Raw genomic sequence first — 25,541 nt, 5'->3', positions numbered from 1 at the left:
AAGGACATAACCATAAAGGAGCAAGAGTGCCAGAAAAATGCAAGTGCTTAACACCAGAATGTCTGCTACAGAGGAAAGGTAGCTTTGTCTGTGCTGTCAACAAACGCCTGCTGAGCCGGAGAACACACTACACTCTCCAGTCTCCCAGCAGTGATGCAACCCACAGGATCATGGGTGGCAAGTGGGTTGGCCCGGTCTGGAAAAGTTATGGGAAACAAGATATGGAAAGAATCTTGAAGATAAACAGGCAGAGAGCTGGTGTGCAGATGCACACACAGTAGTTCACAAATAAGGTACATGGTACATAGGAGAATAGTGGATTGAGTTTGTGCCACATAGGTCATGACCTTTGAACAGCCTCAAAATAGCAGAGGACCCTCCAAGTGGAATAAATGCTCTCCTTTCCCCACACCTGCAGCTCCCATTTCTTCATTCACAGATGTCACAAATTTAAGACACATATAAACTCTGCAAAAAGAGTTGATGCTTCAGCAAGACAAACCATCTCCTGTTACAGGAAGGATACCTTCTATTTTCCATAAATGCAGGCTGCTTTTTGAGGAACAGTTTTTAAATGTGGGCTGTAAGCTTGTGGATTTTGCTGTATTTCCTTTCCTCACTGGTTGAGGAGGACTCCTGAAAACCGTACAGCAAAGCAGTTGCGCATTTTCCAGTCCCCTTTGCTAACTTGTTAAATGAAGTCACTGCTCCTCTGGAACCAGTGTACCATCAGTTTGCTGCTCTGGAGGCAGCAGAAGTCTCAGGTAGCATTTTTCAAGGATCAGATAAGCAATGTCCGTAGGTTCTGGCATCTCTGAGCGAGCTGTGCTGTCACGGAACTGGCCGAGCTGCTGGATCTGCTCTCCCTGAAGAGGCAGCACAGCTCCACACCAAACCTATTCTCTGGCCTGGCAGGAAGGCAAAAAGGATTTGCGTTGAGCTCTGCCTGCCCAGGCTGTGGAAGTTGCCATTTTCAGAAACTTTAGTTAAATGATACTAAATCTTCAGCTCACTTACATCTGAAAAGTGCTTTTCAGAAACCTGACTTGTCTTTTCTCACACTAAGGCTGATTTCCTAATATGGTCAAATGAGGACTTGGGCCAAACTCCAAACCAAAGAGGAAGATGTGAACTTTCTTAATTTACTGGGACTCCAGTGCAGCCTCAATGTTTTTTAAAACTGAACTGCTAACAACTTTGATGATGTTTTTCTGTTTTCAAACAGGCATACCTAGTAAAACACCAGCAGGAACAAGAGTTCCATGTGTTCTAAATGGTGTGCAGCAGCACTGCAATGTATATCTAAAGCCAGACTTTAAACAGAACCTGTATTGATTCTCTCCCTCTGATTAACTTCATCATCTTTCTGGGGAGGGGTGCAGAGGTCTCCCAGTGGCCTCAGGCCTGAACAAGCCCCAGGCCTCGGGGAGGCAGCAGAGGCCAAACTCTGCACAAACTCATGAGATGATGTGTTTGTCTTTCAGGTCCAGTATTTCTTCAAGATCTTGGATAACTAGCAGAACAGAAAGTCAAGAAGTCAGACATGGGGGCATTTAGACAAGAGTGAATCACACACATTAGGAATGTGTTCATTCTTTTATTGTCCATTGTTTTAACCTGACTGAATACAAGATCAACAAGAGCACTGTACTCCTGGCAATTATTACATATGTTAGAACATGGATTTTGCACTGTAGACAACATATAACACCAGTCTATGGGGTACTGCATTGCTTTTTATAAAGTTCAAAATAAAGATTTATTTTCAAACAAGTGACTTTGGTTTATTTCATACATTACACTTTTTCTTGCAGAAAAAAATAAAATTGTACAACTGCATAAATATAAAATTCTTCCACCATGAAAATGGTTAAAACATTCATAAAGACACAGCACCAGCATGTGATGCCTCCAGAGAAAGGAAAAAAGGAGAGTAAATGAAAATGTACAAGCAAATTAATCAGCCCTGTCACTAGCGCAGTGATGGGCAGCTCCAGATCTCAGACACAGCATCGGAACACACTGGAGGACGGGGAGAGAGATGTCAAGACAGCATTCAATACAAAGCACAACACAACCCATCATTCTTTTTGTGTTTTTCTGTAGTGTCACTTAAAATTTAAAGGGCAGTTCCCCCATGACAGCCCACCCACCCAGTCCCAGGAAAAAAAAATAAGAAAGACCTAACACCACAGGAAAAAGACTACGGAGTGTGTTAAAAATGCTCACTGATGGGCCATTATCTTTGAAAGAGCCAAACCAAAAAAAAAAAAAAAAAAAAAAGTACCATGCCAGTTTTATTCCCATTGAATATTTACACCTTGGACAGCAAACCTTGCTCACATAAAGTAGAAAACAGATATGATAAAACATGGCTTGAAAAATGACCAGAGTATGCACCTATAGTACTGTACACTAAATAAAATACACAAGGCAGCAATACTTAGGGGCCAGAAACACTGCTTACTACAAGTCAGTTATGGAATCATAATTTACAGTAAAAATGGGCACGTCCCAAGGCTCAATTTTTATTTTTCTTTTGTCATTTACAGTAGAATAAATATTTTGTTGCTATTGCTACACTTTAAATTTACATTCTAACCTATTAAATGCAGAAAGCTAGTGTAAAGCATATAGATTAAGTGTAGGTCCCATACGTATGACAGTTTGTTCAAGACTAGTAGGTTTTTGTTTTTGTATCTTTTTTAACTTATTAAATGGCTAGTGGGAAAGATTTGTGCTTATGATCAGCTCTTAACTTCAATTTTTACATCAAAACGTCCCTGAAAACGGTCTTTCTCACTGTACCCAATGTTTTCACCATACGCCTTACATTCTATGCGAATTTCAGTGTCCATGGTGAGGTTGGTGAACTGTACAGCCAGCAGGGGCTGCAGGTACTTGGGCTGGAGGAGTTTGCCATAGTAGGGGTAATACTGCAGAGGAAAACCAGCGTAATCACCCATTCCAAAATATTCCATGCTTCCGACTTTCTCCTTATCTTCATCTCGCTGAAAAACAGTGAAATGTGACTTTAATGGCTGGCATCTTGTGTGACCACTGGTTCTCACATACAAACAAGCTCACATATGGCCCCACAGAAGAGTTTGCAAACCACGGCTCTGTGACATGCCCATTTCCAACCTCTTTCAGGGTTAGAGGAGCGTGGAGCCCTGCAGGGCACTGGCATAGAATCTGTCATGAATGAAGAGGAAGGCACCTCAGTCTAACCCATAGCAGCCTCAAGAAATGGTCAAAAAGGAGGCCACTCTCAATGTGCAAATGGAGAAACTGAGGCAAGGGCCAAATAAACATTTCTCCAAGATAACACAGCCTCCGAGAAATGGTCAACATGGAAAGAAACCTCTCGGCTTTTTCCTCAAAATCAGTTGCTCTGTCCCTTCCAAGACTACCAGAGGAGGAACTTAAAAGTCAATAAATCTACAGCAGGCTAATTTTTAAGCTGATAATTTTGTATGGCCTGTGAATGATATTAAAAATATCCAAATGGCCCTTGGCAGAAAAAAAGATTCCCCACTCCTGGATTAAATTCAGTTATTTGAGTCTCTTGTGCCAATAGAGAAACAAACATATAGTTTTATTTCTGTTATCTTTGTCTCTTTTGTTTTCTTTTTAAAGAAGTATTTATTTGAAAGGTAGAGTGATGGGGAGAAAGAGAAGATCTTTGATCTGCTGGTTCACTCCCCAAATTCGTTCAACAGCCAGGACTGGGCTGGGCCAAAGTCAGGGGCCGGGAACTCCATCTGGGTTTCCCACGTGGGTGGCTAGGACCAAAGTAACTAAGGCATCATCTTGTGCCTTCCAGGATGCACACTAGCAGGAAGATGGATCAGAAGTGGAGTAGCTGAGACTCAAACCAGGTACCCAACATGGGATGTGGGCATGCCAAACACAAGCTTAACCCACTGTGCTCCAATGCCCGCCCCTCCTCCTTTTTCAAGAAGTTTGACCCAGTACAGCTACACATCAACTAACTGAGGCTAATACCTAAAAGCACTGTTTCTTGCTTATGACATTAAAATTTTATCTCTAATTGAAAATACACTCACTCCTCCTCCCCTCTTCTGCCCCACCTTCCCACCCACCCTTTGTAATAACCCTAAATGTCTCCTTACCTTGCCAGTGCACTGAACAGGCAGCACATTTGGGTTATACTTCGTCACCGGGGAAAACTCCAAGGAATCATTCTTGGGAGGCTAAAAATAAAATACACGTTGGTCAGTAAGACTGTAAACGATTATCTAAGTTTCTGAAAAATAAAACTAGTCTGCAGCCCAAACAGTAAGTCAGCTGAAAAAACAAAACACTTCAGAAAGGGAGACGGAAGTGTCTCCAACCTAATTAGGAAAGGTCATGTTTGTGATTTTGTTGAAGTGATAAGTGTCCAAGTTTTGCAACCAATACACTCTAACCATGTAATAGCCTGGTACTGAATGGAATTTCGAATGGTATCCCATCCTATTAAATACACTGAGAAGTAGGAGCCACCCCCTCCAAAATATGCTCATTGTTTAGCTAAGATGATAATTACATGGGCACGTTGACTGGCATTTCAGTTTTCATAAAACCTACGTTCTCTTCCTGAATCGTGACTAAGTAAGGCCACCCCTTCTGCTAAAGAATGCCTGACTTCTTGAAGTAGACTTTTTTTTTAATGTTCAGTAGGTGAGACACTGCTTTTTAAGAGATGTTTCTTTCCAGTTCTGTTAGGAAAGTCCAAAAAATAAAATAGGGTGAAGAAACGCTAAGTGAGATGCTGCAGGACTATAATCTCTGACAAAATAATCCCAGTGACTAAACAGCTGCGGATCTGATCATCCTTCAGTTTACAAAACTGCTCATCCCGGCCTTGATTTTCTTTTGAACATACTATTAACAGGTAACAAGCATTGTGAAAACAAACTAATAGCACTCATTAAGAAATCAGGGGACAAAAGAGTCAGATTTCAGAAAAGAGGAGTTCCTGCCCGTAACCCAGCATACAGTAGTGAATCCCTATTGCAAGCAGGAAGGACACTCCTAACGGCAGTGTTCACGTGGGTGATGGGGGAAACCTGCAGGAAGAAGTCAGGCTGAAGGGAAAAGACAGCACGATTTACCTCATGACCTGTGGGAAAGACACCACACCAGCTCTTTCAAAATTTTATAAAAGCAGAGATAACATCCATCTTTGCTTCTTTTGAATAATTACAGTAGCAATTTTCCATTTCTTCAGTAACCTCAGTAACACTACCCATTGTTAAGTTGCAGTAATACAAAAAGCTAGTGGCATGATTTTCAAAGTTGAGCCTATATGGTGTTCAACTCTCATTTGTTGAATACAAACATTATTCAGAAACACATGAATTTCTTCAGCAAATTTTTAAAATATTTTTGTGGCTCCAGCAGGACCAAGGCTGGAAGAGGACTGCACATGCAGTTTTTAAATTTAAAAATATCTTCTATTTCTGCTTTAAAGGATTTACGTTCGAGAATCCTGTTGTCTGGATATTAAGCAGAAGTACCACAAATAAAGCCACAGGACTCATTTCAGAAATTGGCTTTGCCAGTCCAAGTTTCTCTTAACTTTAGAAAATGAGATTCGTGCCCTACTAGAGGAATTTCGGGGTGGATTCATAAGTTTTTGGTGTTACTGAGTGTGCTACAAAAATCAACATCTCACACAGACCAAGAACTTCATCCAAAGTCTGCCCAACTGGTCCAAACTCTGGAATGTAAAATACTGCTTGCCTTAGGTTTGAAGCCCAGAACTCGGTTGAGCTTTATGATGATGCAGGGTTTGCCGTCTTTGTAGCCGTAAGTTTCATCATCTATTCCAGAACAGTTGCCCAGCCAGTTGAGCTTGAATCTGCACACCTTCCGCTGTCCCCGTTCATTGTTAAATTCGCCTCGTTCTTTAGGTTCACTGGGCACGTCTAGAAAGACAAACATCATTTTATATTGTTATCAGCAATCCCCATCACACCACTTAAGAAAGGGAAAGAACCGTCTTCCTCGTCAAAATGACCTATCCTGAGACAGTGCTATTGTTCATGGAATACATGGCGGAACGAAGCAAGGAGCTCTCTTCACTGACAGTAAAAACACACCCGACCAAAAGTAACAGCCAGTTCGGACCTCACACCGAAGCGGCAGAGTCCGTGGTGATCAGCACCTGGTAGTTGGTCTCTGGTAATATTTCTCTTCCTTTGAATAATGGATTACTCAAGCTGTTTATAGAAGACTGAAAGGAAATTGGGTCACGTTTCATGAGTTATATCATTTATACAGGGCAACATTTGCCGAGCTCAGTAACAGGGACATCATAATTAAAATACACAGTAAAAGGGCTGTCAATAATTGGGGGAACTGGAAGTTTCTTTGGTCCTAATTTCCTAGAGCCATGCCCATAATTAGCATGTTAAACAGTAAAGCAGGGGATAGGGAAAGAATGTTTTTTTCCTGTCCAATCATTATTGACCTTTTTCTTAGTTTTTTGAGTTTCTGCCTTTTAACACTTTTTTAAAAATAACTTCTACAAATGAGAAATTTTATTGTACAATTTTAAATTCAGACCTCATGTAAAAACCAGAGAAAGACTAAATTAAAATAGAATTCAAAGTTAATACAGAGCATCCTGCAGGAACATGACACTAATATCAGATTTTCTATACATTTAACTATCTATGCATATTGTATACTAGTTTTTATATTATATGCAAATCATATAGGTTTATAATTTGTATGCATATAATATACATATAATAGCATATCTCTATATTATATATTAATATTTATATATTATATAGATGAGAAAATGGCACAGTGAAAATGTTTCTTTTAAATTACTAAATCTTTCCAAAACAGGTCCTGTGACAGATACTCTGACCAGAAATCTTCCCCAGCAGAAGTGCGGTTACTGCAGCTGTGACAGCAAAGCCCATCCACTATGCTGAGAAAGACACAAAACTGCAACTGTGGCCTTTGGGTCTGACTACTCAGAACCAGAGGAGTCTTGGGAGTGTTTCAAACCAAGACCCCTTTCAAATGCAGAAAACTGTAGGGCTTGGGGCCACATCCTTTCTTCCATGGCATCCTCTGGCTTGAAGAAAAGAGAAGTTCTCAAGATGGCCTGAGTTCAGTCTTCCCATCACTTCAGGAGTCGCTCTCAATCATTCACTAACAGAAACAGGAAGTAAGAACTAAGCAAAAAGAAAATCAGTCACAAACATCGGCAATGAATCAACTTACCGCCACAATCTTCAAAAACCATGTCATCCTTCTGGGCGGAATCTTTGTACTTTTCCAGGAACCTGACTATGTTCACCACATATTCTTCATAGCTCTTGGGATCACTGGGACGAAAGGCAATTTCAGTCTTTTGAATCTGAGGAACCTGTGTTAGTCCTAAAACACATACAGAAAGAAAAAAAAAGAGAGAGAAAATAATTAGTGGAAAAGCAAAAAACAGATCACTTCTCTATACAAAATATATTTTGCAAGATGTACCTGGCTAAAAAAGAATTGATTAAATTTTACTTCCTTTACGAAATCAATCCTCGGGCATTTAAGTACCTAAGTGCCAGTGATTATGCCTTTATATCCAGCATCACTTAATTTATCTAGCAACACTTTAAGGGATACTTAAGGTAGAAGGCCTGCTCTAGGGAGTTGGAATCTGGAGTTGTAATAGTGATAATTAATGTGGAGGTGGCGAGTATATTAACTACTTGGCAGTGCTGTCTGTGGGCTTGAGAACCACGCTCCAAGTAGCAGCTGTTTTTCCAAGAGAATGAGGAAGGCTCTGAGTGTCAAACATGGCTAAACAATGAGGTGGATCTAGTTTAGGAAGCTGACTGAGCAGGTTTCTATATGGATGTAGTGCCCTAGAGGAATGGAAGGGATGGAGATGAGAGTCCACAGCCAGGCAGGGGGTGGCCCAAGACAACTGACTCCAGGGGTGACACAGAGAACCATCTCAAAACTGATAGAAACCTGAAGAATTCGGGGGTGAGGGGCACTTGTCAACAGTGAAGGAAATAAGCCCAAGGAGAAGGAGCAGAATTTGCTCATTTAAAAATCTTCAGTTCACGATAAGCACAGGTTCCTACAACTACATTTATAAAAGGTCATCACAAACCACAGAAACATACTGTTATGTCTAAAAGAACTTAAAATCCTCTGAACAGTCTTTTTCCACATTCCTGTGTACTACAAGGAAGTAACACAATGAAAAGCATACATCCACAGAAATAAAGTATCAGCTTCCACTGAAATTCAATGCTTGAGACCGCAGTGGCAAACAGAGCTCCCGCTGAGGGAGGGAGGGCTGACCTGGGAGACACTCCTGGTCTGGGTTGTAAATAAGACTTGATTTAAGTCAAAGCAACCCGCCTGGGCTTCCCCAAGGGAGGGTTGAGATCAGGGTAGAAGGAAGCCGGGAAGGACAGCCACACCTGAGGGCACCCAGGTGAGCCAGAGATGTGAGGGGGAAAAATGCCAGGGAGGAGGTTTGCTAGAACCTCCTTCAAAGGCATCTCGTGAGACAGGAGGCTGGTGGGGAGGAATGGGCTAAGAGAAGGTACGTGTGCTCAGGGTTAAATGGTGTATCCAGCCTGGGCAAGGGAGGGCAAAAGAGGGGTTAAAGGATGTAGGGGATCAAATGTCAGAAACCAAGGCCTGGGAGCGGGGTGGTGGGTGGTGGGGACACCTGCAGCCAGCCCATGCAGGGAGGGCAGTGCGAGAGTAGCAAGGATGCAGGCTGTAGGCCACCTGCAGACAGCTGAGCAGCAGAAGCCTGGTGTGAGATGCGGAGGATCTCACTAAGCTGACAAGAGGACCCTACAAGGTCACAGTGAGACCTGAACGACATAGTGTGACATGTGTCTCTGTCCCCTTAGCCTGGCGTCCCCAGCAGTTTGCGGCTCACTTTGTGGGTGCCTCTGCATTCTCTCTTCCAAAGACCACTGGAGATTCCATTTGCTTGATGCTTGTATGAGGAATAGCAAAGCCACTTCTCAGATTCTCCCAGAGAAAAGAGAGGGCAAGAAGAGGGGTGATTGAGCTGAGTGCTCTCCAATAATGCCAAGTCCAGGGTCTCCACTGTAGAAACAGACCAGGTGGGGGCCAGTGCTGTGGCGTAGCAGATAAAGCTGCCGCCTACAGTGCCGGCATCCCATATGGACACTGGTTCGAGTCCCAGCTGCTCCACTTCCAATCCAGCTCTCTGCTATGGCCTAGGAAAGCAGCAGAAGATGACCCAAGTCCTTGCACCCCTGCACCCACGTGGGGGACCTGGCTCCTGGCTTTGGATCAGTGCAGCCCCAGCCATTGCGGTCATCTGGGGGAGTAAACAGGTGGATGGAAGACCCCCCCCTCTCTCTCTAACTTGGACTTTCAAGTAAATAAATAAATCTTTTTAAAAAGAAGGAAGGAAGGAAGGAAGGAAGGAAGGAAGGAAGGAAGGAAGGAAGGAAGGAAGGAAGGAAGGAAGGAGAGAGGGAGGGAGGAAAGGAAGGGCAGGAGGGCGGGAAGGAAGGAAGGGAGGGAGGGAGGCAGGGAGGCAAGGAAGGAAGGAAGGAAGGAGGGAGGTCAGGAGGAAAGGAAGGGCAGGAGGGCGGGAAGGAAGGAAGGGAGGGAGGGAGGAAAGAAAGAGAGAAAGAAAGAGAGAGAGGAAGGAAGGAAGGAAGGAAGAAGCAGGAGCCAGCAGCTCCTTCTCGGCTCTTTACTAACAAAACAATTCAGCTACTGTATATATTTCGGAAGCCTAGTCTTGGTCAAGACTAAGTTCATGTTCACTCAGATACCTATGCCTATGCCTGCCTTTCTTACTAGCAAGCACTGCATCTGAGATTTGCGGAAACAGAAAGTCTTGTTCCATGCCACTGTGCTACTGGCCCAGAAAACAGTTATACACAACTGGTCTCTCGAGGGAAGGCAAGTGAGAAATAACGAGGCAAAGTCATGGAATCGCACCGATTTCTGCCCGCAAGCCTGAATCCTTCAGTGAGCTAAGCGCATGCTCTAAGCCCAGTCAAGTGTCACCAGCCGGTCGTATCCCGGCTGCTGCCTGCTAACGGCCTGGGAAAAGAAAAAAGGAAGGCCTACGTGCCTTGGCTCCTGCCACCCACGTGGGAGACCCAGATGAAGCTCTTGGCTTCAGCCTGGCTCATCTCTGACCATTGCAGCCCCTTGGGGAAACCCAGGTCTGTCTGAAGAATCCTGGTGCTGTTCTGACCAGAGAAGCATCATCAGAAACAGGAAACCAGAACACAAGGATGAAATGAGCAACTAAGCTTCCAGACTTGTCCAACTGGAATAGATCTTGGGCCAAAGTCTCTGCTCTGCCCCTTCCATGTCGGGTGACAGAGAACCTTGGCAGAGGGAGCTGTGACAGGTGAACCCCAGGAAGCTCAGCCTTGCCTACTCTCTTCTGTGGGCTGAAGCTCCCCTCTGGCATTTTGGAGGGGTCTCACAATGTGGTAACTAACATAAGCCTTAGTGGCCATCCCACTAACACATTCTACTTCTGTGGTCGGCGTTTGTCACAGTAGTTAAGAGGCTGCTGGAGGTACCCCGTCCCATATCAGACAGAGCGCCTTGGTCTGAGTCTGCAGCTTCTCTTGCGATTCTAGCTTTCTGCTAATGCTTGCCCTGGAAGCTAGGAGGTGATGGTTCAAGTACTTGGATCGCTACCACCCAAGTCAGGGACCCTGATAAAAGAGTTCTGGGTTCCAGGACCAGCTGTTGTGGGCAATTGCGGGAGAGAACCAGAAGATGGGTTCTCTCTCTTACGCATATACGTAGACACCTGGGAGGCCGTCCCCCAGCCAAGAGGCCACAGCCTCCCTGTAAGTTCTTCTCCCTTCCTTTCCTCGCATTTCCAGAAGTTCGCTCAATCATCTACTACCCCAGCCTCCTGTCTTATCTTAATCTACAACCTAATGGTCAGGGAACATGTCCTCCCGGAGGTCACCACAGGTCAGTCCTGGGGCCTGTTCTTTCTGGCCAGTGTTAACTGGGAGAGTTCCAGGATGAGATCTTCTCCAGTCCATTAGGAAAAGTCCTCCTCTCCAAAGCAGTGAGGTACTCACAAAAGACAGATGGAGGGCCCTCGATCCTTTAAATCATTTATTATTCATTTACCGAGCTAGAGGAAAGAAGACAGAGAAGGGACTGGATTGGATTTGGCAGTTCTGTATTCTTTCGAGCCCACATAAAAACTCCCCATCTCATCACTCTGTAAGGGTTGCATAAACCCCACCCTGCTGCCAGCAGCTCTCATCAGCTCTTCTCATGCTACAAGGGAAACTGGCAGCTGCCCCCCCTCCATTCCCTGCCTTCAAGTTGTGAGTTACAATTGTGGACACTGGTGACTTTGATTGCAGTGGTGACTGCCAGAGGCCAAAGACAGCAGAACACCCCATCACGGGCTTGAGGTTTGGAGTTATATTCCAGGAAACAGATCTACCCTTTCGCGTCTCCAGTCTTCTGAACAGGCTTTACATCGGCTATGCTAGGCTCTCTGCAGCTCTGCTCTGCTAGGAGCACTTGGCTCAAACCACAAGATCATTACTCAATAGAGAAGCCTAAAAAGATGGAAATCACAATTTGGGCATGTGAAATTTTAATATTCAGCTTTCAACAAATATTTCAAATTTACATAAGATTTTGACTTAAAAAACCCTTTTAAGGAGATAAATTTGCCTTTCATCTGTCTTGGATCTCTTGAGAAATGCATAAGAAAAATACTCCCTATCTTCAACAAAGGAGATTTTATTTTAAATGTCTCTGGTGGGCTGGTGTTGTGGCATAGTGGGTAAAGTTGCCAAGTATATGCATATAGGTGCTGGTTCGGTCATGTCCCGGCTGCTACCTGCTAATGGCTTGGGAAAAGAAGCAAAGGAAGGCCCAAGTGCCTTGGCTCCTGCCACCCACGTGGGAGACCCAGATGAAGCTCCTGGCTTTGGCCTGGCTCAACTCTGACCATTGCAGCCCCTTGGGGAGTGAGCCAGTGGATGGAACACCTTTTTCTCTGTCTCTCCCTCTCCCTCTATAACTCTTTCAAATAAATAAATAAATCTTAAAAAAGAAAGGAAGGAAGGAAGAAAAACACTCTCATCTTTGACCTTAGCAGGAGGGGAACCAACAAGGAAAAAAAAAAAAAAAAAACAAGGAAGGGGAAAGAGAAAAAAGCGTTCTTGTTAAGAAAGAAGTATTTTGTTTCCAATTACCTTTCTATCATGGCTCAATCTACTTGTGGGTTTGAAGTATTTAAATTAGGATGCAGCCATTTTAACCTTGTCCTCATTACTCAAATGAATCCCAAAGCACAGCTGCCTGTACCTGTCATTTAATACATGTGATGAATCACTAACCAAATACTCTAAATAGGCATCACTTTCCGTAGGAACCTCCAGGAGGCAGCCCATATGACTAAGCACACAGGAAGCAAGGAGATGCTTTCTACCGCAGCCACACACACAGTGCGCCCATCACAGGTCCCCTGCACATTCTAAGCTGAAAAATAATTTACAGATTAAAAAAAAAGCAATTGGGAGGATATGATACACATACACACACGTACACACACATACCCAAGGGGTCTTCAAACAGTTTGAGGGAAATGTAAATTGTGAAATAACTGCATGCATTTCAAGCTGTTTCCATTCTCCAGAAACTTACACACACACTCATGTATATAAATGTCTTCTCTTTAAGTGCCACTCTTCTCCAGAAGCCATTTACTGATTGATTTATTACCCATTTATCTAACACAATAAGGGGACAGCACAGAGGACTAGGGTGCCAGTGTGTGTCTGGAAGTGTCCCGGAGTGACTCTCTGCTTAGAGCAGAGCTCCACCGGACCAGCCACGAACGGGATAGCCCTGCCCTGGGGCTGGGTCACTTCTGCACCCTCCCAGACACCCCTCACCTGCTCCCTTTGAACAGTCTGAGCAAGATGAATGGCTGGCTGACTGGACGGCCTATTTAGGGTTGTAACAGCCCTCAGTGGACAGAGATCTTCTAAGGTGAGGTAAAGCCTCCGCCTGCAGTGCCGGCATCCCATATATGCGTCAGTTTTAGACCTGGCTGTTCCACTTCTGATCCAGCTCTCTGCTATGGCCTGGGAAAGCAGTAAAAGATGGCCCAAGTGCTTGGGCCCTGCACCCGCGTGGGAGACCTGGAGGAAGCACCTGGCTCCTGGCTTCAGATCGGCCCAGCTCCAGCCGTTGCAGCCATTTGGGAAGTGAACCAGCAGATGGAAGGCCCCCCCCCCCCCGTAACTCTGCCTTTTAAATAAATATCTAAATCTTTAAAAATAGTACATAGAACTTCATGGAGACATGTATTTGATACTTCCTATGATTTATAATTGTGCTTATCCTCAATAGAATACAAAAGGCCACATAAAGGGAAACTATAATTAGACAAATCCTAGTATTTTACAGTATTTTACATTACCTGTCCGTTTTCTTTTTTGTTGTAGTTCAAGACAAACCAAAGAACAAGTGCACACTGCGTATTTAACTTGTCTAGATACAACACAACATTTGCTAAGCCACCAACATCCTGACATTGGACACTGTAATACATGGGATGTGGTAAAGTCTATTCATGCACGTACGTGGGAAAAGACACCCTTTCCTGGCTAGCAGCCACTGGATGATAATACTTCCCTGTTCCTGTTCAGCTCCCCAGCTCTCACTAGCCGAGGCTGCCTCACACAAGCACCCGGGTCATGAGATTGGTAGCATGAGAGCACTGAACGGCCACCCTGAGCAATCTGTCCTTTGCCATCTGACCGTATGCAGGCAGAGCCAGAGGCCAAGTGGCCTGCTCTTTCTCTCCCCTGGCACGCGCCACACGGGACCCCCCTCCCGTGGATGACGCAGAAGGAAATCCTCGCTTGAAGCTGCACCGACCCAGCACTTGCTCACAGCATGCCCACGGATCTGTCACCTGGGCCTGCCTGTCCCGGGTCTCCGTTCCGCTCACTCGTCTGAAAATGAGCCTCCAGGGGAGACCCACTTTTCTTCAGCTCTAGAAACATTTTAAAGTTAATCCTTAGACTTCCTGTGCCCAAAGCAGGACTGGCCAGTTGTACCCGGTGTCACTGGAAAGAAGGAACTGCATGGGTGGGTGAGTTCGTGAACACAGAGGGCCCCAGGGTGAGCCTTCCACTCAACCACGAGGCTGGGCAGGAGCTTCTGGAAACTATAACTGCCACCAGGGCTAAGGTTTCCACAGCCTCAAGTTCTGGGAACAGGTGGGCACGACTGAGCTGAGGGTGGGAAGAGAGGAGGTGAGTGAAAGTACGAGAGGATGCATCCTGTCAGCTGGCAGGTTACAAATCCGTGGGTCCTAATGGGGAACCTTGAAACACCAATTTGTCCAAAGAATAACCAGGCCAAGTGTTTCTAATTGCCCCTTCTGAAATTTCAGGTAGAATGAGATGCATGTGATGTAGTTTCAAAAAAGTATAAATAAATAAGCTCTTCTAAGATTGACTTAATCACTTCTCAGGAATTTTCTTTAAACGCACTGAGATTTGCACGGTGGTGGTTTATACCCTAATGGATTAAGATTAGAAAACTCCCTTTCACAAATCAGATGAAATCAAAACTGCCGGCGGTGCCAGGGTGGCCTGCAGCTCATCATCCAAGAGGTGCTGCCTGCTGTGAGTCTGGGACCCTCTGCCTGCCCGCACAGAGACCTCTGCCTGCCCGCATTGAGCCACCTAGAAGAGTAAAACCGAAAGCCACCCACGCACTTAAGAGGAAGAGCAGGAGTCACGCTCACACTGGCTTACCAGGAAGCAGGCAGGCTGGGAATCTCCCCGGGACCCACCGCCTGACACCCAGTGACCTTCACTTCACTCCACAGTTGCCTCCTGAGCACGGGAAGGGGAAGGGCAGCAGCAGATGCAAAGAGAGTTTTCCATTACAGCACAGGGCAGGCAGCAGAGAGCAGGGTAGCCTCAGGGACAGGCCTGGGGGGAGCCCCAACGTGTGTGTGTGTGAGTGAGTGAGTGAGAGAGAGAGAGAGGGGGAGAAAGAAGGAGAGGGAGGGGGGAGAGAGAGGGGGAGGGGGAGAGATGAGTGGGCCGGCTGCACCTGCTCAGCCCCCTTCAGCACAGCTAACAGTCTCTCCCGAGAGCCAGCTGCTCCCATGGGAGGCGGTGCTGCTGCCCCCAGGGGCAGGCTGTGGTAGGAGCAGAACCATCTGAAGAGAGAGAAGAGCTTGGCCGGGGCTAACCCAGCAGAGTGTGGGGATGTTAAATGGAAACACTGCAGAACAGTGTCGCTCAGGTTCACGTAATATCTTTTTAAATCTGTTTCCTAATCCAGGGTCTGTTAGACACTTTTTGGAAAGCTAAGGTTTTATTGACTCCTTGATAATGTAAGTGGCCATATGATCCACAGCTCACAGTCAGGAAATTTAGTATCCCAGAAAAAGCAGCTGCTTCCATCAGAAGGTGTGGTTACAAAAACAGAGATTGCCGTCAACGGCTACTTTAACACCCTTAGTTTCGCCAGCAGGAAGTGCTGTCCGGTTTACATACATGTGTCACCGCAGCTGGTCTTTCATCTTACAGATGAGACAACTGAGGCCTTGAGAAGTGGAGAAATGCTGCCGTGGCAGGGACTGTGTCCGGCATCCAAAGTCCTCGCTTTTCCTCCTGAGGTGGACTTTATTGCGGCCCTACACGTTAATGGCTTAGGGCCTCAGGGGCTGCCTATGGCCTACAAAACCGGCAGACTGATAGGCCCCAGCTGGATTTCTCAACTAAGAATCTGGTTCTGTGCCTTCCAGGTCCAAGCAGGCAGACCTGTTCCAATATCCCTCAGCAACAAGGTTTTGTAAAGAAAACCTTGCTCATTAACGGCCACTACTGCTCAGCGCACAAGAACCACGTGTTACCCTTTTCTTCTTAAATATGATCTCCACTGTGTAGCTCGTTCCTGTCACTGGGACTCAGCTGTTCGGCCTCCCAGCGGACCCAGGTCTAAAGGCGCACAGAGCCGGGTGCACTGCACGGTGGCCATGGCTTCCACGGCCACATCTACACACAGTATTCAGAAGCGCTCCAATTGGAAGGCATTCCCGTGTGTAAGAGGCGGCCTGCCCCCATGCAGGCTAGGTCTGAACCCATGCCTCCCAATTAGCTGGTAACAGCCTAGTAAGTTTTCATCTCTTTAAACGATGCACAGAGCCGGCGCTGCGGCTCACTAGGCTAATCCTCCGCCTTGCGGCGCCGGCACACCGGGTTCTAGTCCCGATCGGGGCACCGATCCTGTCCCCGTTGCCCCTCTTCCAGGCCAGCTCTCTGCTGTGGCCCAGGAGGGCAGTGGAGGATGGCCCAAGTCCTTGGGCCCTGCACCCCATGGGAGACCAGGAGAAGCACCTGGCTCCTGCCATCGGATCAGCGCGGTGTGCCGGCCGCAGCGCGCCTACTGCGGCGGCCATTGGAGGGTGAACCAACGGCAAAAGGAAGACCTTTGTCTCTCTCACTGTCCACTCTGCCTGTCAAAATAAATAAATAAATAAATAAAAATAAAATAAAATAAAATAAACGACGCACAGGCTCTCTCTTACGATGTGCACCTGACTTCACAGGCATCTCTTCTCCCCCGTCTTTAACGATCATGGTTTCGACACTTCAGGTTGAAGGCCGACAAGGTGTCAGGGCATTCTTCAATGTGTTGGTGTGGTCTGCATACCAAACCAAGCAGTCATGACCCACTCCCCAAAATATGAATTCTTAACCTCTGCTCTGAAAGCTGCCAAACAGGGTCCAGCTGGGTCCTCCTGAGACGCAGGGCCCTGGGGGCAGCTTCCTGGAAGCCATGGAAGTCACCACTATTTTCAAATGCACTGTCACGTCCATGGGTTCAAAGCAGAGCAAGGCCCCCTCTGGGTGAGGGGTGGAGGTCGGCGTGGATGCACCTGGGAAGGCGGCTGGGAGGGCTGGGGGGAAGGACGCCGATTTCCAAGAGGAGACCCCAGAGGGCAGAGCAGGGAAAACAGACACACAGACGGGCTCGCTGTGACTGGGACCCGAGGACAGGAATGCATAGTTCCAAGATGAGCCACCAGCATTCCTCCGGAGAAGCAGGAGTGTGTCAGGCCAGTCCAACCGCTGCAAGCACACTAAATATAGGAGCTAAGAACATGTCCTTCAGGAAGGGGCTGGCAGAAAGGGGAGGGTGTTGGGAGGGACCAGCACCCAGCACCCCAGCCAGTCACAGAAAGGTCATCTGCAGGCCCGCTCCTACAAGGTTGGGCAATCCGACTACGCGTGTCATTTCTCTCTGCAGAGATCATGAAGGAAATGTTTGATTTTCGTCAGAGGTGCACTTCCAGAGTTAGCAGCTAAGGGCCATTTTTTAAATTCAGGAAATTAAAGAAATGCTTGCCTTTTGTGGTCATCGTTGGGCCTGGTAAGAAAATTACTATAAAATGTCATCAGTATTGAAAAATAGCTTTTAAACAGCCAAAAAGAAAGAAGACTTACAAAAAAAAGAACAACAAAAAAAAAACACAGATCTACAACCACAGATCTACAACCACTGCCACCAGTAATGCTGCCATAAGAAACCTCATAGACGAGGACTCGCTAAACACATCATAGGGGCAGGAGCTGTGGCGCAGCAGGTAAGGCCACCACCTGCAGTGCCAGCATCCCATATGGGCCCCAGTTCAAGTCCTGGCTGCTCCACTTCCAAACCAGCTCTCTGCTATGGCCTGGGAAAGCAGTGGAGGATGGCCAAGTACTTTGGCCCCTGCACCTGTGTGGGAGACCCAGAAGAAGCTCCTGGCTCCTGGCTTCAGATCAGCCCAGCTCCAGCCATTGCAGCCATTTGGGGAGTGACCCAGCGGGTGGAAGACCTCTCTGTGTCTCTGTAGCTCTGCCTTTCAAATAAATAAATAATTAAAAAAAAAAAAAAACACCATATTTTATGGTCACAAAGTCAGTATGAAATGTGCTTATTTCAGTTCTCTGCCCATATCAGAGCCTTGGCTTACCCTTTCCATAGATCTACCTTTTTCAGGAAACAGTTGCTGGAAACTGTGCAGCATTTGGCAGATTTAACTCATTTTATATATTTATCTGTTTTCTTTTTTCCACTTTCCAAATCCCCCAGATCTAAATTTATCTGGAAATACATACATATGTATGTTATACACACACACACACGTTAACGTAGGGCAATAAGACCATGCCTGCCACCGCCGTAATCGGAAGAACGTGTTTTTCTTCTATCCCACACGCAAGGAGGTAGGCATGACGAGCCGGCAGCACCATGCAGCTCGTTTCAAGACTGTCATCTAAATACAGCTGTTACTGAAGTGCTGCCCAGGGAAAGCAGAGAAGAGGCAATTGTCACCTCCCTCCCAGCAGCAAGCTCAAGGTCATTCACAATGAGAACCAGGAAGCCGATGCAACACTTCCTGTCTAGACACTCCAGCAATGATTGCTAGAGGAGCCAGACAGTGCGTTCACAGTTGCTGCTGCTCCACTGCTTCGTCTCCTCGGTGTCAGGTGCGAGGGCAGTGGGCCTTCCGAGGTGCTCCGTGGCTGGTGAGAATACACAAAGCCGCCCACACAGTGCAGCTCACTCAACACTAACGGCACCCGCATCACTTGTGTGGCTGGGGCTCCTGCAGCAATCCACTTTTTCTATGATAAACTGTTTATTCTCTTAAGCTTTTAGTACTAACAGAGACAGTGAATTAAACTGCAGAAAGCTGGTACAAAAAGACTCGCTAAACACACAGGTACCTAGACAGCAAAGCACAATGACGAGCGATGGTGACGTTGTTCAAGGTCAAACTGCAAATCAACAGCAGGTGGGAGAAGAGACCCCTGACGTTGTGGCTCCTCTCTCTCTGTGTGTGGCTGGCCCATTTCAGAGCTTCCAGTCAGCCCTCAAAGCAAGTTAAGCCTAAATCAGGAGCCAAAGTCGTTTCTGTAAAGGATTTCTCTGAGTCACACTTTCCTCAAGAAAGTAAAAAACATGTGTTAGAGCACAAATGGTCCCACTACCAATCAACCTTGTGAGTGTCAAGGGCGAGGAGACCCAGCTCGAGGGCACCAGGCAGACAGCCATGAGGCAGGAGCAGGACTCTTTGCCCTCCCACCAGAGCCGTGCAAGTAAGACGCCTGCAAGCCCGGGAGCTCTGCCTGCAATGCGGGCTGGAGATGTGGCTGCAGCGGAGACACGTGCCTGTTCTTCCTTGCCATGCTTGGTTTGTTGAAAACCACATTTCAGAAAAATCTGCAGAAGAATTTTTCCTCCACGGAAACCGTGACACCCGTTTTACCTGTGGAGGAACTGAATCTGTTCCCATGGATTTTACCTGGTGGGGCCACTCGGTCCTGGTACGTGGGCTTGAATTCACTGATGGTGAGCAGCATCACCTGGATGGTTCCGATGAAGATGCCGGCCAGGCAGCCATAAAATATGACGTAGAACAGAAGGATCTTAACTGCAAGAAGAACAGAGCAGACAAAAGGCTCAGCATGAAAGTCTCCTCTTCCCAGGGAAGTGTGCACTTCCCCCAGCTTTCCTTCCACCTCGCTTCTCCACAGCTTCCTGTTCCAACATGGAACCAAACAGCAAACCTCGATTCCACTGATGTGTGGTAAAAACCGGGGTGGGGGTGGGGGGGTGGCAGCTGTCCACTCTGGGGAGGCCAATGGTGGTTAAGGTTAGGAGGAATGTTCAGACATAGCTATGATTCTTACAGAAAAAATAATTTTATTCCTGAAATTATATATATATATATATATCTCCAAGAAGATCAATAAAATCAAGAGCTATGACTGCTTATGCAACACATCTAAAACATGATGATATATTCCTTTGGAAATGTGAGGTTTTTTTTTGCTTGCTTATCCCATGATATTTAAATGCTGCAATCCAGGAGCCACTGCATGCTCAAATACCTAAGGGTTTTTATGTTTGTGACAGAGCACTGAATGCCAGGAAAATCAGGGGTGAGGGAGGCAGGACAAAGAGTAAAGAAAAATTCTGAAATCCACAGTAAAAATGCCCTGCCTGCACATTCTTGTTTCACCTTCTGGCTGGAACCAGAGTAAGGACCTACTTGATGAGCTGCATTTTCTTTCTCCCATAACACATAACACATAACATAATGGGATAACACAATGGAGGCAGAAATAGCTGTAAAATAAAACGGGGGTGGGGGGGACACCCAGGAAGCCCACAGACTGGAATGAAGCTATCAGTTACTAGTTTACAAGGATTATCTCCATGATTAGCCGCATAGTAACAGGCTGTACTAGGCAGCGCCCGGCAGCCCTGTGCCAGCCAAGCAATTCAATGTGAATGCAAAAGTGGGAACGAGTAACTGTGAGGTTATCAAGTCAGAAACATGACTGCACCAGGGAGCCCTAGGTTACTTCTGCAAAGGCCCAAATCTCATCCACCAAACGCTGGAGTGCTTGGGGAAAAAACCCCACAGAACAAAAGCGGTATTGAAAAGCAGTCGACATGGTGGGACGGGGGCAGTGAGTGGGCATCAGCTGTGTCTTTCCTCTCCCTACCTTTCAGAGTCAAACTTTCCTATCACACAATGAATGATTCAGGGAGGTCAAGTTAAAACAAGAGAAACACACACAAAACTACAAAAGAAATGCTTAATTGTAATCCTTTCTCCCCTGTCCATCAAGAGAAAAGAACAAGCAAACAGGGAAGGCACAAGCACAGATAAGGAAGAATGCAAAGGTTGCATAACCCAGAGCCGCCCTCCCAGCTCAATCACTCCCTCCCAGCAGGGCAGGGGTTAAGTGCTGCATTCTGTATCCAAGCAGCAGTAGGCAAATGGCAAGGCTGTGACGTCAAGAGATCTGGAAAATTTTTCCAGCGAACGCCCAGAAGAGGTGCAGGAGTTGGTACAACACGTTCAGCGGGAGGGCTGTTGTAGTCTTGCTTCGCGGTTTCACTCTCTTCCACGTAGCCCCATGTCCCCCATCTCATCTTGGGACACAGCTTAAGCACATTATCCTCTTCTGCCAACTAGAATTCTACACAGTGGTCTGGGTACCCAATCTTAACAACATACAAAGGGGCACAGCTGGCGCTACAGTTGAAAATACGGAGCAATGGAAAAATAAGTCATTTTGGAAGCACCTTCCACTAATCTTATGCCTGTCCAGCCTTTCCATTCTGCCCACAGATACCCTAGAAGAAGTGAGAAATTTTCCTTTTTTTTTTTTTTTTTTTTTTTGCTCAAATATTTCTCAGCAAAATCTCCCTAGTTAATTGCTATGCGATCACTAAACTAGCATGGAGCATGTGGAACTGTCAGGACCTGTGCAGGGGGCTCACCTACACCCAGGCCACCAAGAGCTACTCAAAAACAAAAAATCAAAAGCAAAACAAAACAAAACAAAAAAGCAGGCTAGACAAGTGGCACACCAGCTACAGTGGCAGCATGGGATGGGACCCAAGCGTTAAAGGTATCTTCCCTTTTACGCAAATAAAAAAAAAAATAAGTACTGTTGAAATTTTGTGATCAGAAACAAATATATATATATACCTTTTCAAAGGTCACAGGTAGATGGGAAAACGGCATCAGGGCCCAGCTACAAATACAAAACCCTACACCAACGCCTGCATTAACTTAACCAAAAGGCAGAAAGCACAAAGATTTGCATGCCGTGATTCCTCCAGCAGGTGACAGGCTAGAGTCTCCTGCATCCATCTTGGTGAAAATCTACCTATAAGCAAAACTGAGCCAAGGGCATCCTGCCCTCGTCCCAAGGGCATCCATGTTGGGCCCAGGGCTGGAAACACGGGCTTTTCCCCATAGGAGACAGAGTGGCTGTGGCCACCTTCTCTGTCTGGGAGACGCTCTGTCATTTCCCACACTGCCAGAAAGGAGCAAGCAGACATATTAGCGCAAAATACAAACTGGATTTTTAGCCTAGCACCTGCACCTCGGAAAATGGAAGCAGAGATGAGAGCAGCACCCCAGCCCTGGTATCTGCATTCATACCTCAGGGTGTGGATACTTTGCAGCATGTGATATCAAGACACAAATATTAATGCAATTTCTGTCTCTCTCTTGGGGCTGTGAAACCTCTATAAATGTCGACCTAAAGAGCCAGCCGTTCCATATCGCCTTACCCTCTAAAGCAAATGTTATTTTAAAAATGAGGAAAGAAATACATTTTATGAAGATACACTAGAGGGCAAATTTCACAATGTGCCTGGAGTCACTACAGCTCTTGCCCCTTGACCTGTCACAGCAGGGGTGAGACCACCGGGGAAGGCCGCCCCAGCTAACCTGGGGGGAGCAGAGCTGTTCCGCAGTGCACCTCCCAGGCCTCACTCAAGTTCCACGGAGTTGCTAGGAGATGGCCCTGGCTGGGAGCTGTTCAGCCTACACTGGCTCTACATTTCCTCAGGTTTTCCCTTCCACGTCAGGAAAACACAGGGAGCTACCTTTTTGCCTGAGCCATGACGACAATCTCCTGGAAGAACCAGTCTCCGCAAAGCGAAATGAAATATAAAACAGCTTAAAGCCACAGCTATGAAGAACTACATTTTCCATGGCTCAGGACCTAGGCTTCCCAACAGTACCCTGGAATGAGGCTTCACCTTGACTAACCTTGAAGTGTGATGCATTATTAACCCTTTACTTTTCAACCAAGAGTGACTGGCTTCACGCTGCACTTCGTTTTCCTTTACCAAAAAAAAAAAAAAATCATATATTATAGGTTCTTCCATTTCAAAATGTCAGCCGAGCACGATTTCCCTGACTCATTCTCCAGCCTGTTCACACAGATCCTCCCACCCTGCATCAGCCCCTCCTCAGGGCTCCCCCAGTGACTGCAGCAGAGGGGCTGCTGCTAGTGGTGATGATGATGACACTGGAGAAGGGGGAGGGGGCAGTGATGCCGCAGGGGGGAGTTCCCTCCCTCCCTTCCGCAGTCACGACCCACAGACTCATAGATTTGCCTACAACTCTGCCCTTCAAAATGACCTCTTCAGAAAAAAAAAAAAAAAAGTACCCCTTCTGGGGTAAGGAGGCAGGCAGCAAGTAAGAGATTTAATTTAGGGCAGGGGGGACAACCAAGTCCATGCAACCAAGCAACAGGCTGCACAAAATCTCAGGAGATGAGCTGCCTCTCCGACTGGGCCATTTATTTCCCGGACTAATGGATGCTTTACTGTAATCAACCCAAGCTACTGATCCGCATCTGTCTATGTGGACCAGGAAAACAACCAGACTTTGCCATGTTTCGGGCCAGCGCTCTGAAACGGAGCCCCGACATGGAGCTGGGCTGGGGCGGCTCTGGCCAGGCTACTGGGGGAAACTCTGGCCATCGCTATGAAATACTGCAGTCTTCTCCCCCTTCCCTCTCGTCTCTCTCTTCCTGGGCGCCTATCAAGACTAGGTGCAAGATGCTATGCCACACAACCCCGCCTGCAGTACATTCATGGACCTCCCATGAGGTTCTCTCGCAGCCCCAAATCCCCCCCCCCTTTTTTTTCTTTTTTGATGGCCCTGGGACACGGCCACAGGGCGACACACAGCCAGTCTCCCGGCACCTGGGCATTCCCCAGTGCCAAAGGCTCGAACGGCGCACGGTGGGGCGGGCTGCACAGGACGAAGAGACGAGACGGGCACAACACACAGAGCCCTCGGTCAGGCGAGCTCCCGCCGCCACCCCGCGCCCGGCGACGAGCCCGAGCCAGTGCGACCCGCGCAGCGTCCCCTGCCCGTCCGCAGGGCCTGCGCTAGCGATGCGCCGCCGGCACCGGCAGGGCGCGCGGGGGGCGAGAGCCGCACACTCGGTACTTACACCAGCTGCCGCCGGTCCTGCCCAAAAACTCCTTCTTCTCCGAGTTCCAGATGAACTTCTTCCAGCTGCCTTCCTCCTTGGCTTTCCCGCGGGCCATGGTGGCGGGTCAGCGGCTGCCGGACTGCGGCGTGCGCCTCGCGTGCTCCCGTCGGCGTGCGGGCCCGGCTCTCGCAGGCTGGACGCGCCGCTGCCGCTGCGGCTCTCCGAGTGCGAGACGCGCGACCGCGGAGCCCAGGCAGCGGCGGGGGGCGGGGGCGGCGACGCGCGGGGGCGGAGGAGGGGGAGGGACGCGCGGCCGGGCGGCTCCGAGCCCCGCACCTATTGGTGGGCGCGCGGCCGCTCCGCGTTCCCTTTGGTCCTCCGCTCACTCCTCTCGCTTTGGGGGGAGCTCCGCGCACCCGCAGCTGCCGCTCCCGCCGCCTCGGGGCCCCCGCCCGCTGTGACCTCTGCGGAGACAGGCAAGGAGCAGGGGGAAAAGGACGCACAGGCGGACCGCGGGCCCTGCAGCAGCGCGCCCGCCAAGAGCGGAGAACCTGGCCGGGGGCGCGGGCCCTACCTTTACTATATACCGCGCCCCGGCCGCCTGGGCCCCGCCCACCGGCCTCCCGCCCGGCCAATCGCCGCGCGGGGGCGGGGCCCGGGACCCGGGAGGGCGGGCGCGGGGTCGGCACAAAGGAGCCGCCCGGGCGCGCGGGCCTGGCTGGAGAGCCGGCGCGCGGAGGAGGGCGGAGGGCGCGGCGTGGATACCCTCCTCCTCGTCCCTGCGGGGCGCAGACCCGCCCCACCCCGCCCCGCCCCGCCACGGTGGGGTGGTCTGCCCTCGAGTCGTTCGGAGCCCCGCGGACGCCGGGGACCCCGGCCCGGCGGCCCTGGGCTGGTCCCGTCAGCCAGCTCTCAGCCGCGCTGCAGGTCCACCTCTCGCAGGCCCCGGCGGGGCGGGGGCAAGGTCATTCTGGGACGCTCGTGGGTCGGGGACTCTGCCCAGCTCCGCCCTGCCTCTCCGCTCCTGCACCTGCCGCCCCCTCGCTGTCCAGGCCACTGCGGTTGCAGTTCCGGCCCGGCCCTGCGCCCGGGCCCGCCCAGCCGGCAGCGCGGGTTCCCGAGAGTCGGGCTGTGCTCCTTGTGGGCGGCCTGAGCCACCTTGAGCAGGACGGTTGCCAAACCCATCCAGGGAGGTAGCCTGGAGCCAGGACTCGGGAGGGGTACCCCCGGTGAGTCGTCCTATGGAAACCGGATGCGGTTCAAGCCAGTCCAGACCCAGGCGACAGTGTCTGCACGTGACCCAGCGCTCTCGGTGCCAGTCCGGAGACTGGTGTGCTCACTGGCATGCTCTTATTCTCCTTGGAGCACCGACCGCTCCGTTCTGTACAATTCCTGCAGCCAAAGAGCATTTGGGATCACCCAGCTCCTACGGGAAGAAGGTGCAGGCAGTCAGTATACTGTATGCCTCCTCGTGCTTTTTCCAACCAGCGCCTCCCCTGAGCCCGGAGCAGCTGCACACCTCCCTCTCAGGGCGATGACACAGCAGAAAACGCTGGGATCCTCCTGCACCACTGCAGAGAAGCCCCGTCCCCAGGGACCAGGTGGCCCGTGGTGGAAAGAGGCACTTCCCAGCCCCATAGCAAGGAACTACCCAATACAGTGGTGCCTGTCCAGGTCACCTTTCTGTCCCCAAGGTCAACCTGGCAGGCCTTGGGA

The 25,541-nt window shown here is 48.5% G+C and overlaps 2 protein-coding genes across 3 annotated transcripts in view; one reads left to right on the top strand and one right to left on the bottom strand.

Annotated features, from left to right (window-relative positions):
• The window catches only part of NME7 (NME/NM23 family member 7), a 244,804-nt gene extending 243,214 nt beyond the window's left edge, over nucleotides 1–1,590 (top strand). For both annotated transcript variants that reach the window (XM_062192716.1, XM_062192718.1), the window contains one exon: nucleotides 1,485–1,590. In XM_062192716.1, coding sequence (XP_062048700.1) covers nucleotides 1,485–1,517 — 33 coding nt within the window. In that variant the 3' untranslated portion in view covers nucleotides 1,518–1,590. The remainder of the gene's footprint in view (nucleotides 1–1,484) is intronic.
• ATP1B1 (ATPase Na+/K+ transporting subunit beta 1) lies at nucleotides 1,578–24,057 on the bottom strand. The gene is made up of 6 exons (XM_062192720.1): nucleotides 23,844–24,057; nucleotides 19,367–19,495; nucleotides 7,252–7,407; nucleotides 5,752–5,936; nucleotides 4,137–4,217; nucleotides 1,578–3,011 (listed from the first exon to the last, which is right to left on the bottom strand). The coding sequence occupies exons 1-6, from the start codon at nucleotides 23,938–23,940 to the stop codon at nucleotides 2,748–2,750; spliced, it is 912 nt and encodes a 303-aa protein (XP_062048704.1). The 5' UTR covers nucleotides 23,941–24,057; the 3' UTR covers nucleotides 1,578–2,747.
• Between the last annotated feature and the right edge of the window lie 1,484 nt (nucleotides 24,058–25,541).

The sequence above is a fragment of the Lepus europaeus genome, chromosome 5, assembly GCF_033115175.1.
Source record: "Lepus europaeus isolate LE1 chromosome 5, mLepTim1.pri, whole genome shotgun sequence".
Classification (NCBI taxonomy): domain Eukaryota; kingdom Metazoa; phylum Chordata; class Mammalia; order Lagomorpha; family Leporidae; genus Lepus; species Lepus europaeus.
The sequence above is the reverse complement of the archived record's forward strand: the minus strand, read 5'-3'. Positions and strand labels throughout refer to the sequence as shown.

Excerpts from the sequence above, each read along its gene's own strand:
- ATP1B1 (XM_062192720.1), bottom strand. The coding sequence starts at position 23,940 with ATGGCCCGCGGGAAAGCCAAGGAGGAAGGCAGCTGGAAGAAGTTCATC. Across the intron at positions 5,937-7,251 it reads GGTTTTTGAAGATTGTGGCG|ACGTGCCCAGTGAACCTAAA; the intron begins GTAAGTTGATTC and ends TTGTCTTTCTAG. Across the intron at positions 3,012-4,136 it reads CTGTTCAGTGCACTGGCAAG|CGAGATGAAGATAAGGAGAA; the intron begins GTAAGGAGACAT and ends ACTGTTTTTCAG.